Consider the following 13,141-nt stretch of genomic DNA (forward strand, 5'->3'; position numbering starts at 1 on the left):
CAGAGCTAGTATGTCTCTGAGCAGCCTCTTAAATCCAGAAGGCATGTTCATTACCCCCAAGGTAAGTAGTTGAAGTATATTAATAAAATGGTTTAATTTCTATGCTCAAATGACTTTAGGAAAAGTCCAGGAAATGACTATTCAAAAGGAATGGATCACGTGATAAGGGGAAAAAAGTCTTTTATTACTTGACAGGATTGTGACAAAATCACTTGTGAGATTTTTCTTATTTTATCTGAGAAATGATTTAAGATTGTCCATTAATTGTGCTGATGTCACATAGTTTAATATGACCCTCTGAGGAACAATGTCAAATGCAGTTACCAAATCTCAAAATTGTTCTGGGGCTCAATAATTTCCTTATTTTTGTAATGTTGGGTTTTATTTTTTGGAATAACTTGGAAAAATGGTTTATACATATGCACGATGCTGTAACTGCTATGCATGCATGATACACAGACAAAAGAGACTGAGAGATGGAGGTCGGGGAGGGGGTGCTAGGGAGGATTCCTACCTTCAAATCAAGTACACAATATGTCTGGGGTATAATAATGTTATGCAGAGCAGGGCAATCAGGAAAAACAATGTCTAAAAGACTCATGGGGGGTCAAAAAAGAAAAACAAAGGTTGAGAATACCATCCTAACAAGCTTTCTCTCCTTCCCACTATAGCTCTGCAACACAGAAGCCAGGCTAAACATTTACAGTATAACTCAGATAAGATTTCTCGCTCCTTAACCCCCATAGCTCTCTGTCCCAGACAATGTTAGAAGGCTCTAGACAACCTGTCCAAAGTCCACTTCTACTGTACTCTCCCTCAAACCTCCTGGTCTTTTATCATCTCCCCAGTGCAGTCTTTACTGACCTATTTAAAATCACAGCATTGTGCCCCCATCACCAGATGTTCCCTTTCAGGTACTTCCGCTGCTTTACTTGCCAGCCTGCTTATGTAATTTTTTTCTGATAACACCTTCCACTGAGGCACAGGGCAAGTGGAGAGCCCTTATGGTCAGAATAGAATAGGAAAAACCTCAGGAGAGTCAAGGAAGTCTCCAGAGATAAGGGCAACAAATTCCAAAGGGGACTAATCACACACCCCAGGACTAGGGGATAACAGGACGTTCCTCCACAAGGGTGATAATGAAAAAAAATAAGGACTGGGACAAGGAGACTTAGTTCTGGGCACAGAGGCATTTAGGCAGTGAGTGAGACCACTGAGAACTAACCAATCACAGAGAGACTGGTGGAGGTTTAGAATAAATAGGGAAAGAAGTATATATTCCCTGAAGCACGACTCCACTTTGACTTCCTTGCCCCTCTCTGGCCTGGTTCTACCAGCCTGGAAGTCCCACTTTATTTCTGTTCCTTTTCTCCTCAATAAACTTTTTCTTTCTAACAAACCTGCCTCTTCTTGTTTGCTTGCCTGAGCGTCTGCGAAATTCCTGCTGCGGTTTTGTGAGACACCAGCCCGTGGTGGTCTAGTGGCTGGGACTCAGCGCTGCCACTGCAGCCTGGGATCCTTTCCTGGCTGGGAGACTAGGCCTGAAGACCTGCAATTTTGGTAACACCAGCACATATATACATGTACGTAAAACCCTGCATGAATGAAATTACTAGAAAAAACACTGCACAAGGAGATTATTTCTCTTTAAATACATTCTTGAGCATATACTGCTCAGAGGGAGTTAATTGTATGAAATATTAGATTGGTTATACAACCCTTGATAGAATAATCTATATAATTATTTTAAAAAGTATTAATATAACAGTGCTATTGGTATGAGGACACATGCAAATTAAAATTCTTTTGCAAATAAAATAGCAAGAACTAGCTCCAATTTCTTTCAATTTGTATTTTTAACATTAGGATAGTGTAATATCATTCTAAGAACTGATATTTGTACCTTCTCATTTGTACTCTATTCTTTTTTAAGTTTGTGTAGTAAAGCTCTTCAATTGCTTGCTGAATTCTCTTTGTAATGAAGACTGTGGTGTGATTAGTTACAAAGATCAGCTAGGAGAATTAAACTGTAAGATTTGTTTTAAACAACAGATTTCACAAATAAAGAATCATGCAAAGATAATCTTTTAATAATCACAGACAATGTATTATATCATTGGCACTTGCATAAGTTGTTATTGCCACCACCAATCTACATACCTATATTATGCACAAAATACCCACATATTTTATTCTTGCGTTTCACTGTTCAAAGGGGGTAACTATAATAGCTGCCAAAGTAAAATATTCTTAGATATTATTTTTTCTGTAGACAGTGACAAAATCTGAAGATTGTTAGCAGATACAATACCTTCTCTTTAGCACAACTGCTAACATATACTAAAAGAAAGTGAATCTATTTTAAGATTCTGGATCATGGAGCTCATTCCGCTTAAAAAAAAAGTCCAGTTATCAATAAATCAGTTACTAATAGGTTAATAGAGACATCCAATGACTAAATGTCTCCAAGAGAACTTAAAGATGGTACCTACATTGAAGTCATTGTAATAACCACATCTAATTACTCAGGAAACTATCCTCTAAATGAGAATATTCTGATGCCAAGATGAAGGCTTTTTCTAATTTTGAAAGTGCTTCTCTGAGCTTTCAAGGTCTTTGCTTCCCTCATTGGATTCTAGTTCGACCATTATGATGTTACTGGTGCCAGGAGTCTCTGGTTGCTTACCATCACCATCAAAAGTTATGTCTTCTGGATTTGGAGGTGGGGGGCAGAATTCCTCACCTGGAAAGATCTCCTGAAAAAGTGTTTCAGCTTGCTTGACTGCATGCTCATTTCCCAGCCCACAGTCAGGTCCAGAGCAGACATAAACATTGGAAGGTAAGCCAGTATATGAACTTCTGCTGATTTCTGAGGAATCTCTCATATTAAAATAAAGAGCCCACAAGACTCTTGGCTTTGTAAGTTCTTCCTTGTCTTCCCTTGTTTCAGCATATGGGGTGAACAATTTCTTTACCACTGACTCTAGGTCTTCTTTTGCTGTTTTGGAAGATGAACAGGTCAGGTGCACCAGGTAGGTATTTTTCATGCATGTCATGGTTGAAGAACATAATTCAGTGACCCGAACAGCACAAGTTGCTGGTTCCAGTGGTGGCACTATCAAAATGGAAACCTGCTGATCTGAATCTGTCTTTAGTAAAGATTGATCTGTAATGAGCACTGCCCTGGATATCTGCTTATACTGCACATTCAAGCACGTTTCCTCAGAAAGATAACTATCCTCCACAATGAAATATTTAGCATTTATCCTTTGACCAAAGCAATCTATAATTGCTATACATCTTCCAGATTCTTTGTCGACCACAAGGCATTGTACTTTTCGGCGAAGACAATAGATGCCACCAAAAACTGCACACATCCTGCAGAAACACTGGGGAATTTCTCCTTGGCCATACAAAGGAAATAAAAAGGGAGTGTTGCCAAATCGTCCAAGACACTGAAGGAAGTTTTTTGTTGCTTTGAGGCCATCTATTGTAGTGCAAGATGAATCTGATGTCATTGCAATTGAGTGTAGTACAAAATGTTGGAGGTTAGGGGTCAAGTTTTTAGTTTTTAAGTACTCTGAAAATGAGCATTGCATGAAAGCTTGATATTCATCAGGATGTTGTTCATAGTCTAAACAAAAAGCGAGGAATTTCATTAGCATCCTCTTTTCAACCATAGTGAGTTCTTTGCTGTTAAAGACATCTGCTCTGGAACAAGGCACCTTCTCTACTTTTCCATTTCGAAATGCAAGAATCCTAGTGACATTTTTAAACTCTGCATAATGACTAACATTTGACTTGATTAAAAGATCAATTAGCAATCCTTGAGAATATAGCAACTTTGATACCAAATCAATATTAAACTTCCTGCTTTCTTTAACTATTTGAGAGTATGTAATCCTATTTTTCTTTGATTGATCAGTATTGTCTTCCATTATAGGTTTGTTTTCATCTATAGCCCCATCTAAAGCTGTATGTATACATGTTTTATCTCCACAATACTCTTCTGCCAGGGTTTCCTCTACATCTGTTATTTCTGGTGAAATCTCTCCATCACTTTTTTGAGAGTCTTTGGCAGGCATTTTGTAGCTTGAGATGTATGATGAGTGTGTTTCTTTAGATAAGTTTGCAAAACCCAGAGGTTTAGAGAGGGTGCTAGATGCCACCGGGAAAGGGTTTTTCTGGAGCACATCAACCTCTTCAATATTATCATCTGTATCCTGACTGACATAACAAAAAACTTCTCTGTGTTGAATGGTTTCATCCTTCCTGCAAAGAGCAATGGCTGCTTCTGTTTCATGGATCAGATCTTGCCATGCAGCAGTACTTTCTCCCCCAAAGTCACTGTTTTGCTGATACTCATCCAACCAGGAAAGCAATCCTGAAAAGCTGAAACTCGCCCAGTTTCCTCCATAGTAACTTTTTGAATCAATATGCAGAACCCTGTGGCCATTTCTTGAACAGGCGGCTGCAAGGATGGATTCAGGCAAACCCGTCCCTATTACAACCACATCAAACTCTGTGGGGAGACAGTCAGCCATCCTGGAAGATGAAGCATCTGGTGACAATGTGGCTGGTGAGGAAGTGCTCATGAACCAGGGTTGAAGGTTCAACTGAGGTGTGAATGGGCTATAAGAAATCTTTCCTTTGATGTTCCAGCTCATCCAAGAAGTTAAACAGAAGGACCTTCTGTTGATACTTTTTTTTCCTTATTAATTAGTATCATAAAGTAGAAGATAAAGCATATTGAATCATGTCCAATGGTTGTGTATTTTCATTTCTGCATTTCATCTTATTGGCAAAAGTCAAAATGTATCACATATGCATTTGTGACTGAAACTCTGAAAGAAAATTTAAGAAAGAATGCAACTGTAAATAGTACAAAAGTAATTTTATATAACATCAATTATAATCCACTGGAGCCTGATTTGTCATTAGGCTACAAATCTATAAAAGTTATTAAATACTTTTTCAATTTTTTTTTTTAGTGACTGACAGAGAAATACCTCCCCCAAATCAGGAGATCAGTAATGAAGGGACATAACATCCACCTACCCCCATAACACACACACACAAAATTACATAATGCAATTCTATCACATTTGCTTTTAAGAAAACCAGTATTTGACAGAACTGTATCAACTGTGGGCTGGACTACAAGAATTGTGTGGCTCCACTGTTTTGATAGACACAGATTATGTACTATATAGACACTGTCATAATTAGGAGTAAAGTCTGTGGGTGAGTCTAGAATAGCTGAATAGAAGACTTTTCTACATTCCAACCACCCTCAGGATCTCATAGTAATAACATGAGGCTATTTCAACTGAATAAACCAGTTAGGTTATTATAAAAAGTATTAATTTAGTGAAATGACTACCATTTTAAAATACTTAGGTGCATATATGGTCTACTGAAAGGAACATGTACTGATAACAAATCTTTTTGTGAATGTACATAGGCACATGTGTGTTTTTGGGTCTAAGTTAAAAAGGAAAATTCCTGGGTTTATACGATTTCAACATAAATACTTCTAAAATATGAACAGAGTGATTTGCATTTTGCCAAACCCTAAATCACTGTATCTCAAGATTAAAGTTCTATCTAAACATCCTCTACCAAGATGAATATACACTCTTCTTGTTTTAAAGGGATAGAAAATGGTAGGGAAGGCACTGCCGTTAACTTTGAACATAACCTGTTACAGTCCACATGCAGAAAATCTGTGTGGCACTAGAGGTACTAGTGCCAAAGGTAGGACAGTCAAAGTGGCTAAGAGGCACATTTTCTCAGACACTTTAGACTAAAGCATGATACACACCACATGTGAGGGGGCCTTTCTATCACTCACCATTACACAGTGTGAGTTATCTGTGCTCTGATTTTGCCTACCACTAAACTTAACCGAAACTTAGATCAGTGAAAACTGGGCACACCTAGACTAACATGACTATTTTGGGTAGCTGTAAAATTCAAAGGAAATTTATTAAATTGATTAATTCACTGAACTAATAGTTTAAGTGAACAAAGGCAATCTCAATAGCCCTGTCTAGTAAAAACCTCTCTCAAAGATTATGAAGTATCTACTTGTTTTCAGCATTCCCTGAGAAACAAGGAATTGAGCACAGAACTAAGTGTTGTCTGGCCTGCTCAGATATGTATGGATGTCTGAATTACTTATTTTGCCTTCTCCCCACAGGGTATGCAGAGGAAAACAGAACCCACACAGGTATATGAGGAAGTGTAACCACATCACATGCTTATTTTTGGCTAAGAAGTGGATAGAGTTGTGGGTGAGAGTAAGAGAAGCAGATATATGTTTAAATGCTTCAACCAGGCACCTCCTAACCTACAAAGATATTAAAGGCAGCTTCAAAATAGAAGGACAGGACAACTTTTTAAAAATTATTAGCTCAACTAAGCTGTAACAGAGACAGAAAAATGGACGGCTGAAGAGAAACTGTTAGGAGTGGATTCCAGGAACATTCATTCACACCGTGGGTTAGCCGCAGATCAAGAATAGGATACACTATCTTGTCATCAAGTCAGTGGTCTTTCCACTTGATACAGCAGCTTCTTCAGAAGCCTCTCGAACAAACATCTACTTTCAACATTTTAAAATTTCTTCCCTCATCAATACTCCATAATCAGTTTTTCCTAGTAATAATAGTGGGAGAAGCACCTTCCCTTTCTTCATCTTTAACCCTCACCTAGAAGAAAATTTTTGGAATTTATTTCAAAGAAATTCTTAGTCTTTGCTAAGGATTTATTTTTTTAAGATTTATTTATTTATGCATAGAAGAACTGGGGTTCAAGCCAGAGGTGTGGGGGGTGTGTGTGTGAGAGGATTTACCAGACACAGAGTGGGGAACAGAATAGGCAGACTAACTGAGGGGAGCAATGGGCCAGACAGGAGAGGTCTGCTGCGCCATGTGGGTAGCTCCCTGACGGGGGATCAAACTCGTGCTGCAGAGGCTGTGGACAGCATCACAGTGCTGTGCTCAACCCCCTGTGCCACCAGAGAGGCCCTGCTAAGAATTTTTAAAGCTCCATCACAACCCCATAATTGACTTGCTCCCAGAACTTAAAACAGGTCTCTGAACCTCATGCCTCCTGAATTTCTACCTGTAATTAAAAAACAAGATAATGTCATGGTTGAAAGCACCAACTAAATGACCAGAGAAGTAAGAACAGCTGTCAGGCAACGTAGCACAAACATTTCTAGCAATCTTATAAAATTCCTTCTGATTAGGATAGGTCTGATCAAGAATGAAGAAGGTGGAGGGAAAAGGATGGAAAAGACAATACAGCCTGCCCTGCAGGGTCACAGAAGATGAGAAAGAAGGTGACTGCTGATGCTAACCAAGAACTCAATATACCCTGGTTTTCAAACTCGCAGACACAGAGTTGGGATAGAAATAGAATATTCTAGCACAGAAAAAGAGATTCTGGAAAATAAACTTTCATGTCTGTGACTTCTAACACCTGTTGCCCACCCTAGGGGCCATTAGTGACAACACTTTAGACCTGAAATGGACTCACCCTCTTTAGAACTTAGCACTAAAAAATTGCCTGATTGGTATTTTCAGTAATTATAAAGATGGTCACCACACAGGTAAATATATATATATATATATATATATATATATATATATATCTCAACACCTACTTATATTTATAGCCCCCTTCCAAGTTTCAAATACTTGTACAAATGAAATGTTCATATTAATGCTTTTTGGGGAGGAGAGAGGTAGTATAATAATAGAATCATTGAGGTAATCAAACAGATGAAATCTATGACTTTTGTTTCCTTCAAAATATCAAAAAATGAAGCCTAACATATAATAATATTTAGGTTCATTACAATATAGGAGGTTGGTAAATAAGCAAATAGTATTGATGATACAAAGATTTTGTTCTTAAAAACCTGCCAAGATAAAAGCCATAATTAAATTATCAGTGAATTTCAGAATTTTTTTAGAGAAGAAATTTAAGAATCAGAAATATACATTTCTATTTGAAATCTGTACAAATGAAATTTCGGAAACACATATAAAAAAGGTCGTTTCTTTCCCACCCTTAAATCATGATTTTGTAATAATCTGATCATCTTTCACAATTTAAAGTCTCAGTGAGACATAATTATATGTTCCAGAGGATTAGGAATATTGTTGAAACAAATCTTCAATTATCAATTGTAGGGGCCTCCCTCCTTGGTGGCCCAATGGGTTAAGCATCAGCATTGCAAAGCTGAAGCTTCTACTGAGGCAGGAGCCCAACCCACATGGTGCAGCAGACCTCTCCTCTCCTGCCCCTTGCTCCCCTCAGCAGCGTATTTGGATCAATCAGCCTGTTCTGCTCCCCACTCTGTCTCTGGTGAATCCTCTCACCCATCCCACCTGCACCTCTGGCCTACACCCCAGTTCTTGTATGCATAAATAAATAAATCTTTTAAAAAATCAAGTTTATTTTAATGATATCTACTGGCTGCACAGCTAGTTGTTCAGGAGAGTTGGGGTTCTAAATCTAAGCCATTTGTAATTGCATCTTAGATTTATAAGAAGAATATGATGAAGGACAAGAATAGAAAGAAAAAACTAAAAAAGGAGGTACCGCAAGACCAGAAACCTGGCTCACACAAGGAGGTGGGGGCAGAAGAGATTAGCATAACCAGTTGCAGAAACTAGTACCCTGAGGGACCACACTAGTATCCCGAGGAGCAGTCTAAAGATATGGAGATTGAGTCCAACAGACCCCCAAAGGTAAAGATTTGGAGATTGAGCCCATTGCAGAATCTCCAGGTCCCTCTCAAATTCTGCATAGTTATCCAAAATTAGCAACCAACTGATGATAGCTCCCAAGGAGTGGCCCCTCCCAAAAAGAAGAAGACTATCAGTGCCGTCTCTGCACTGGCTGGGGCAGCAATCTCACTGCCCACTATGCAGGTGCCTCTTTTCACCTACTCTCTCTCTCTCTGCAGGGCAGCAGCCTTCCTGACTGCTGGCGACCTGTCAAGGCCACCCGCCTGCAACCATGTAGGCCTCTCTTAGCAAACCTGTCCCTTCTGGGACAGCTCTTCCAACCTGCTTGTGTCTATGCAAGTGTCTTTCACTGTTTTATCCCTTCCCTAATAAACCTGCCCTTTAAATATAACTAATGTTTCTGTCTCATGGAGAAACTTGCCTGGGAAACTCGCTGCGTGTCGCTGAAATGGGAGCTCTGGTGAAACCTTTTCCAGAGTGAAGCCAAGGACCCCGCACTCCAAACCCACAGACTCCAAAAACGACAATACAATGTAGTAAAATTAGTTTACGGAGTACATGCATATTTGCATTCTAAAGACCTCAATAAAAATAAATGTTCACTTTCTAGGAAGCATTCAAAGGTTTACACCTTTAAAAAAAAATTATACATTGCTTCTTTTTCAGGTTCCTACTTATTTTAGGAAACAAATAGCATAGGAATTAAATCTCTTCTCATCACCCTCTTCAACTTTTATGTTACTTTTTTTAATCTCTTGACTCTATGATCAGTCCTTTCTTTCCTCATGTAAAAGTCCTTGTTTCATGCCCTGTAGAATTCTATTAGTAATCTAGAGAGGGCCTGGGGACCAGACAGGACTCAAGGAAAAACTTTGCAATAATTTGCCATTCAAATTTATTGTTCTCACTGGCTGGCAAACAAGTAGTTAAAAAATGTGACAGCTAGGGGCCTCCCTGGAAGCTGTCCACAGCTTCTACCTCTTGGTTCTATCACCATCCGCCCGGCAGGCGAAGGTCCCACTTGCCATGCAGACCTCTCCTGGCGCCCACTGTTCCCTTAGCAGTGTAATTCATCACTCTGCCTGTTCTACTCTCTGCTCTGGCCCTGGTGAATTCTCTCACCCTCCAGCGCCTCTGACTGTACCCAGTGCTTGTATAAATAAATAAATAAATCTTAAAAAAAAAAAGTGACAGCCAAATAAGGGTTGGTGGGGGGGAAGTAATAATAAAGTGAAAATCAAAATCAACAGGCAACTATAAACCAGAAACATTCTGCAGAGCGGGGAGAAGGTAGTAGCATCAAAACGGGTGGGAAGAGCATAAGGGACAATGGTGATGGTGCACGTGTGAATTGGTGGTGGGAATTCCATGGGGGCTATACCTGAGATGATAAAGCTAAAGAAAAGAAAAGAAAGAAAGAAAGAAAGAAAGAAAGAAAGAAAGAAAAGGAAAAGAAAAGAAAAGCAAAGAAAAGCAAGAAAGCAAGCAAGCAAGCAAGAAAGAAAGACATAAAAATTATATAAAAATAATTTTTAAAAATGTGATAGCTTTAGGCCTGGACACTTGCTGCCATATATTTCCTGAGTTATCTTTCCACAGCTTATCCTGGTGGTTACTATGAGGGAAAGAGGAGTTAAAAGACCCAGAAGAAAGAGTCACAGACCAGAGACGTTCAACCTAGAGGTCACAGACCAGAGACGTTCAACCTAGAGCACTGCACACAGGACAGTAGCCAGGAGATGTGCAGGTGGAGATGGTCAGGAGCCCTCCAACCCAGCTGTAGCTGACTCGTGCCCGCATCAACAACAGTAATGAACTTTAGCCAGTCCACCCTCCTTGCTTTCTCAGCCAATAAAGTTTAAGTCCTGTGTTCTCAAACTCCAGTGCTAAAACCTATGTATTGACCCCATCCCAGGCACGTCCCAGAAAGAAAGCACTATTTCATGCATTCTCTAACCAATGACCTTGCCTGCCCTCACTGGTATCCATGGATTCCTCTTTTCAATTTTGACCAGAGAGTCTCAAGAGCCTGTTTGCCAGCCTGGCCCGAGGCCTAATGGCCCATTGGCCCATTGCTCTGATTCTTGCGGGTGGTGCAGCGGCCAGCAGGCAGGCTGCTAGTTTATCTGCCTGTTTTGATGGAAGGATCGGATTAGGCTGAGGGGCCTCGGCCCCATTCTCTCATCCGGTGGCATTAGGAGATGAAAACAGAGAAATGAGATGAGCTGGACCGCTAGAGACAGGAGTTGGAGCCAAAAGTGGTGCAGGGGCTCAAGGTAAGCTGGGGTTAGGTTGGGCTGGGGTAAAGAGGTAGAGAGGCCAGGTCCGCATGGAGCAGGATAGAGGTAAAGTAAGGAAGAAAGCAGGACCAGCAGCTTGGGGAGAGGTCGCGAGGGGAGGCGTGACTAGTGCACAGCGAGTTGGCCAGATGAGGCCCATTGGGAACGATTGGGGGGGGGGTACTGAGTGGCAAGAGGACGCAGAGGGTGGCAAACCAGGAAATAGGATTTTGCGGGAGGTGGGGGGAGTGCGGGGGAGAAAGACGCTTTCTCTTCCCAGTCCCACTCACCCAAGAGGTTGCTGCGTAACCCGTGGCCCGCGCTGTCCGGGCCAGCTCAGGCAGAACGCGAACGTAAAGGTGACCCCGAAGACGGACAGCAGGCAGTCGGGAGCTGGATGTTTACCGGGAAGCAGTGGGTGGGTGTGAGGGGGACGCGGGAACGTGTAGGAGACGAGCCCGGCAGGTTGGTGCCCGCGCCCCACAGCCGAGCAGCAGAGGCGGGGCTCGCCGGCGGGCGCCGGGCGGAGAGGTGGCGGGGGCTGAGCGTCCCCTCCTCCCTCCCAGCAGCCCGGGCCTCGGCGCCCCCGGCCCCACCCCGCTCCCAGCAGCGCCGGCCGCCGCCGCGGTTCCCAGAGTGCCGGGCCCGGCGCTGGCGCTCTCAGCCGGCGGAGGTGCTCAGCCTACGGCGCAGCCACCCAGGGCGCGGGTCCGCCCGCGTCACTCCCGCCGCCCGCGTCACTCCCGCCGCCCGCGTCACTCCCGCCGCCCGCGTCACTCCCGCCGCCCGCCCCACCGGCCCTTCCGTCCGCTGTGCCTCCTGGCCTCGCCCCGCCCCTGGCCCGCCCCTGCCCCTGGCCCGCCCCTGCCCCCGCCCCTTAACGGGCGTGCCCTCGCCGCTCCCTCCGCCCCTCGCGAGCCCTCAGAGCCCCGCCTCTTCCCTACGTAGGCGACCACCTTGCCTGGCTGGGCTCTCCACGTGGCCCACGCCCCATAGCCCCACCTCCTTGCGAGCCACGCCCTCCCGCCCAGTTCCCGCTGAGATAAAGCTGTGGGCAGTCAAATCTACTGCAGTGGCTGCTCACACCCCACCTCCTCTCTCCCAAGTGGAAACCAACATGTCCTTTCACTCTGTCACTCACTAATTTACGCTTCCACTCATTCATATAATTTATGACCTTCTGTTCTTACCATGTGCTATCCATAGGGTTGGATGAGGACCTCCCACTAAAACATTTCCCCTTCCCAGGAAGCTGTAATGACTCGCCTGTAGCCTAAATGCCACTCCCATCTCACAAGGACAGTGAAAGTCCCAGACTGGACCCATAGCCCTGCCAATTGTCCTTCCTGGTCTGATGTAAAGTAATGATAGATAGGGCCTGTTAGGGGCCTGTCAAAGTCTTTCACTGGCAGTGATTGCCTCTAAAATCTCAACCTACATCTAGCAGGTACAGAGGTAGGTACTTGATTTAGAACAGAATATATTTTGCACTTGGCCTTTTCTCTAATAGAATGAAAAATATAGTACAAGTCAAATATAGGTTGTGAATGTGACCACACTCGGCAAGTGCTGCACTGCTATTCCTGTGCAGTCCCTAACAAGGCCCCAGTACAGCCCTAGGTAAAAGAAATTGCCGTAGAGCTTGCAGCCCCAAGTCCTGTTTGAGTAGGTGGACTAAGTCAGGGACTGAAGAGACCTGTCCCAACATCCTGTCCAAACAATTTAACCCACCACAGGGACCATAAGGCGCCTTGCTAAACAAAGAGTGTTAGATCCTAACAAATGATTACTTCAAAATTTCCTGGAGGGAGAAGGCCAAAAACCGGTGCTGAGTTGAAGAGTAACCCTTGTGGAATGTAATCTGTGTGTGCATGTGCCCAGGTGCTGGATCCCAGCTCAGGTGAACAGGGTTGAGGAGGAATCCGACTGAACCGAGGAAATAGAAATGACAGACACAAAATAGAGTTTAAGAGAAGCAGGACTCAGGGGCTCAAGGCTTCTCATTCGTGCTCAAGCGTCCTGAGTGCCCAGTGTAACTCGTTTTTATTGATAAAAACTGCTCCCCTCCCTCCTGGTTAGTTACTAGACAATAAAGCA

General features: G+C 42.7%; 1 protein-coding gene across 1 annotated transcript; it reads right to left on the bottom strand.

The window, feature by feature from the left end:
• Positions 1-2,579: 2,579 nt before the first annotated feature.
• CHML (CHM like Rab escort protein) lies at positions 2,580-4,544 on the bottom strand (the record flags this gene model as incomplete). The annotated part of the gene is made up of 1 exon (XM_084253802.1): positions 2,580-4,544. One exon carries the CDS (start codon positions 4,542-4,544, stop codon positions 2,580-2,582), a length of 1,965 nt encoding a protein of 654 aa, XP_084109928.1.
• Positions 4,545-13,141: the final 8,597 nt, after the last annotated feature.

The sequence above is a fragment of the Talpa europaea genome (genome assembly GCF_964194135.1).
Source record: "Talpa europaea genome assembly, chromosome: 14".
NCBI classification, from domain to species: Eukaryota; Metazoa; Chordata; class Mammalia; order Eulipotyphla; family Talpidae; genus Talpa; species Talpa europaea.